This window comes from Austrofundulus limnaeus, unplaced genomic scaffold (genome assembly GCF_001266775.1).
Source record: "Austrofundulus limnaeus strain Quisiro unplaced genomic scaffold, Austrofundulus_limnaeus-1.0 Scaffold298, whole genome shotgun sequence".
Lineage (NCBI taxonomy): Eukaryota > Metazoa > Chordata > Actinopteri > Cyprinodontiformes > Rivulidae > Austrofundulus > Austrofundulus limnaeus.
In genome coordinates, this window is record NW_013952700.1 from 526,155 (window position 1) to 531,398 (window position 5,244).

At 39.9% G+C, this 5,244-nt stretch overlaps 1 protein-coding gene across 1 annotated transcript in view; it reads left to right on the forward strand.

Annotated features, from left to right (window-relative positions):
* The window catches only part of hspa9 (heat shock protein 9), a 23,228-nt gene that overhangs the window by 5,835 nt on the left and 12,149 nt on the right, over positions 1 to 5,244 (forward strand). The window contains exons 3-4 of the mRNA XM_014021586.1: positions 502 to 589; positions 3,714 to 3,895. Of these exons, the coding sequence (XP_013877040.1) occupies positions 502 to 589; positions 3,714 to 3,895 (270 nt within the window). The remainder of the gene's footprint in view (positions 1 to 501; positions 590 to 3,713; positions 3,896 to 5,244) is intronic.

Sequence of the window (5,244 nt, forward strand, 5' to 3'; positions counted from 1 at the left end):
TATTTGTTAAATTTTATATATTGAGAAATATGTTAAATAAAAAAAAGTTTATTATTAAAAAAACAACACACACAAAGTACCAAAAATTGGCACCATTAAGTACCGGTACCGATTCCCAGGTACCGGATATTGGTACCGAGTTGATTCAAAGGTACCCATTCCTATGTCAAAACTTATCTGGTGAATGTGTTTCCATCTCTCCTTTTGCACATTCACTCTTTTTCGGAAATTCCAAATACCATCTCTAGGGAGCGTAAAAATGTTTTAACAAAGTAGAATAAGTTTTTGCGATGTTTGCCATTTTCATCCACCTTTTCCAATGGATACTTCAAAATGCACACAAAAAAATAAAACGTTGATTGAAACATGGCTATTGTCTCATGGCAAAAATAAATAAATTTAATGTATAGTAGCCAGCAGATACCTTGATTAGATGCCATATGTCATCCTGTGATGTAAGCTTCACTTTTCTCAGTTGTGTAAAAAGTGTGCCTGTTGCAGATCTGAAGCCATCAAGGGTGCAGTTATTGGCATCGACCTGGGAACGACTAACTCATGTGTTGCTGTCATGGAGGGAAAACAGGCAAAGGTGAGGAACACCGACACACAACAAGCAGTTGGACAGAATTTAAGAGATAATCTAAGGCATCATGGCCAATCAGGCTTCTAGGTAGGAGTTTTGGAGAGGGGGCTCGCACAGTCAGTCTACCCCACTTCCCCCTGCTCTGGGGTGCGGGGGTAGACTTCCTGAGATATAAAACCTAATAAAACAGTTACTTCTGGAAACTTTGTGTTGTTTAGTACAAACAATATAAAGCAATGAAACAACAAAAAACACATCTCTGTTTGGATATATCTTTTAAGTCTCTGGCAGGATTCTCAACATGGGAAATTGACCCCACCACCTTTAAAAGAGTGCAAGAAACATAACTGAAATTTTATATGCAAACAAATGATAACAAATAACACTTAGTCTAAACACGTTAATAACAAACTATTCAGCAGGTAGAAGTTGTGTTTTCAATCATTACATCACTGAGTTCCACTGCTGTCTAAGCTTTATTTTTTAACAATGATTACCTGTACCTACTAATAAAGATACAACCTGACTTTACAAAAGCTAAAGATTTAACATTCTTGTTAAAAGGTTTAAAAATACAACTATAAATAGTAAAAACATTACCCTACCTTCACTTTAGAGAAAAAGCAGGACATGTCCTGTGCACATCCCCTCGTCATGTTTATGTTGGTGAAAACTGATTTCCTTTGATTTCTGCAGCTTTTTTCTTATGTTTCTGATAAAAATCAGCTTTCCTCCCGCTTCTTTCCTGTGCTGCGTTTCCTACCCCGATCCTACAGGCGTCTCACCTGCGGTCCGGTTGGGTCAGCCAAGAACCCGCTGAAGCTTGTGTAGGAAATGCGAGATTGTGCAATAAATCCAGTGATACAAAAAGTATGGAATCACCAGTCTTGGATGAGCATTAATTCAGACATTTCATTCTGTAAAACAAACTCAGATCAAAAACATGATACAATAATAAGGTCATTCCAAAGTGCAACTTGTTGACTTTCAGGAACACTCAAAGAAATGAAGAGAAAACATTGTGCAAGTCAGTGAATGTTACTTTTATTGACCAAGCACAGGAAAAAAATATGAAATCACTCAAATTGGAGGTAGAAAATAAGGACACACCGAGTCAATTTTCTTTCCCTAAATGGACACCTGCCTCAGATTAGATCTGCTCGTTAGTCTGCAGTTGAAAACACCTGCAGTCATGACACCTTGGAGGGCTGCTGGACGAAGTGGAGTGGCAAGAACCATGGCTCCGACAAGAGAAATGTCTCTTGAAACAAAAGAGAAGATTGTGAAACTTCTTGAAAAAGGTAACTCTTCATGCATGGTTGCTAAAGATGTGGGCTGTTCACAGTCAGCTGTATCCAAGATATGGACCAAATACAAACAGCATCATTGTTAAAGCCAAGCGTACTGGTAGACCAAGAAAGACATCAAAGCGTCAAGACAAACAACTTAAGGCCATTTGTCTTGAAAACTGAAAAAGTGCAACTAAACAGATGAAGCATAAATGGGAGGAAGCTGGAGCCAATGTATGTGACCGAACCATAAGAAATGGCCTAAAGGAAATGGGATTTCAATACAGGAAAGCTGAAAGAAAACCATCATTGACACCTAAACAAAAAAGAACAAGACTGCAATGGGCTAAGGAGAGGCAAYCATGGACTGTGGATGACTGGATGAAAGTTATCTTCAGTGATGAGTCAAGAATCTGCATTGGACAAGGTGATGATGCTGGAACCTTTATTTGGTGCCGTTCCAGTGAGATTTATGAAGAGGACTGCCTGAAGAAAACAACCACATTTCCACAGTCCTTGATGATATGGGGCTGCATGTCAGGCAAAGGCACTGGGGAGATGACTGTGCTTCATTCTTCTATCAATGCACAAGTTTACATTGACATGTTGGACAGTTTTCTCATCCCTTCAATTGAACAGATGTTTGGAGGTGATGAAATCATTTTCCAAGATGACAATGCATCGTGCCTTAGGGCAAAAACAGTGAAGGCATTCCTTGGAGAAAGACACGTTCAGTCCATGTCATGGCCTGCAAATAGTCCAGATCTCAACCCAGTTGAAAACCTGTGGTGGAAATTTAAAAAAAAGGTCCACAAGAAGCTCCGACCTGCAAAGCTGATCTGGGTACTGCTATCAGAGTTGGCACCAAATTGATGAAGAATACTGTTTGTCACTCCTCAAGTCCATGCCTCAGAGACTGCAAGTCGTTATTAAAGCCAAAGGTGGTGCAACTAAATACTAGTGATGTATTTTGAATGGTATTTAATCTGTTTTTCATGATTCCATACTTTCTTCCTCAGAATTGAGTGATTTCATATTTTTTTCCCTGTGCTTGGTCAATAAAAGTAACATTCACTGACTTCCACAATGTTTTCTCTTCATTTCTTTGAGTGTTCCTGAAAGCCAACAAGTTGCACTTTGGAATGACCTTATTATTGTATCATGTTTTTGATCTGAGTTTGTTTTACAGAAAGAAATGTCTGAATTAATGCTCATCCAAGACTGGTGATTCCATACTTTTTGCCAGGGGTTGTAAAACAAACTGAATTAACTCCTCCAGTAGCAGGAACAGTTTGAAGAGCTGATCACGAGCATCCAGCTGACATCTGTCTTTTTTTTCATCTGAATGTCATAGTTAAACCCAAAGAGAGCACCACAAAGACGTTTTTAGACCCAATATTGTAGATTTAAACAATTTTAGACCAAAATGTTGAATTTTAGTCAAATGTAAAAGTATTACCCTTGGGGCTCAATTTAGATTAACTGCAAAAAAAAGTTGATTTTGGGGTGAGTTCCTCTTTAAGTACTGTAATGAAGTAAATGTGATTAGTTACTATACACCTCTGAAACCCTGAGATAATTTACATTCCCATTCAGGCAAGGATTGAGACACATCAACTGGACCAAATATGCACTTTATGTGCCCCAGGCAGATTAGCAGTGTTGTTTGTCGAACCCTGATTGAGAGTTTTAACTTGACCTTGTTTCAGTCTGAATTTTGGAAGCAGTATCTGCTTTTGAACTCAAACAGTTGTGTATAATGTAGATAGTTGATAGTTGTTGCATCTATTACCTGCATCCTGAAATTTAGTTTGAGTAATTTGACTTTCTCACTCTTCCAGGTGCTGGAAAATGCAGAAGGAGCCAGGACAACTCCTTCAGTTGTGGCATTCACAGCAGATGGCGAGCGTCTGGTGGGGATGCCAGCTAAACGCCAGGCTGTCACCAACCCTAAGAACACACTTTACGCCACCAAAAGGCTGATTGGACGTCGTTACGATGACCCAGAGGTCCAGAAAGACTTGTGAGTCCTGTGGTATTTTTTTAGGGATGCACAATAACGTTTTCAAGAACCTATAACCGATATCTTTCTCCTTCTAACGACCGATAACATGCCAGGAAATAACGACTAGTGAGAAAAGCGTTCTCTCTGGACACAATGGCTTTCTCCCACAGATCAAAAACATGGTTAAAAAAACACAGGTTAATTGGTAACTTGTTCCTAGCTGTGAGTGAGAGAGTGAATGAATGTCTGTCTTGTTTGCCTCTGTGTCCCTGTGATGGACTTGTAACCTGTCCAGGGTGTACACAGCCCCTCGCACTGACTGCTGGATATGGGCACCAATGATTTATTAATGCGCTTCGTGCCTTCATTGCCTTACATGGACATGTTTGACGTTACGATCAGACCAGGGCACCAACCTTGTTGGAGCAAAGCGTGAGTTTTTGGAAGCTGTGAAGGAAATGGACCAAGAATGCCTGAAACAACTAGGCTGTGAATTTGTCATGAACCCAGCGTCTGCCAGCCACATGGGTAAATCAGGACAGTAAGAAGTGTGTTGACTTCTATATTGGGTCGTCCAAAGCATTAGACAGCTCTTCTTTACGCACTTATCTGTATGAAATCATGGCAATCAAACAGTAGGCCTCTGACAGCTCACCTACTCAATGATTCCACTAGACCATAACCACTTACACCCAATCACATGTTGACTATGAAGTCATCTGTGATCTTGCCACCACCTGGTGAGTTTGTGAAAGAAGATCTGTGGCTGTGGGCTACATCCTCCCAGGGCCGGGTTGGCTGCTCAAATCTGCTGTGAAATGAGATGGTCTACCGTCAGCTTCACGTGAGTTCGTGTGACCACGTGCTACCCCGTTACCACAGTGATCAGTTTCATGACAGACTAAAATTGCGTGGGGACGTATATGTACTCATCTTTTTACTGTAAGAATAACCACAGTTAAAACATTACACACAAATAAATAAATAAATAAAAGAAAACTTTAATAATTTGGGTTTAGCTCCGGTATCCTATGACAGAAAATTAGGACCATACGAGATTATTTATTATTATGACTTTGTTATAATAATAAAAAATAATCTTCCATGAAGCAGCTCTGTTGTCCTCCATCCATATTTTCAGTTCCAGGCTGAGTCATTTCTACCTTCTCCTCTCTGTCAACGCTCTCTGGTTTCTGCAGAGTATTGAGTAGATATTTTACTAAATTTTTCTAGGGGAGAACATCGCTGAACCCCCCCTAGAGCTGCTTCACTCCACAGCTCTCATTAACATGAACAGGTGTTCCTCATGATGTCAGTAGATTTTGGCAGGTATTCTGCTCCAAATCAAATACATCATACTTTATTAT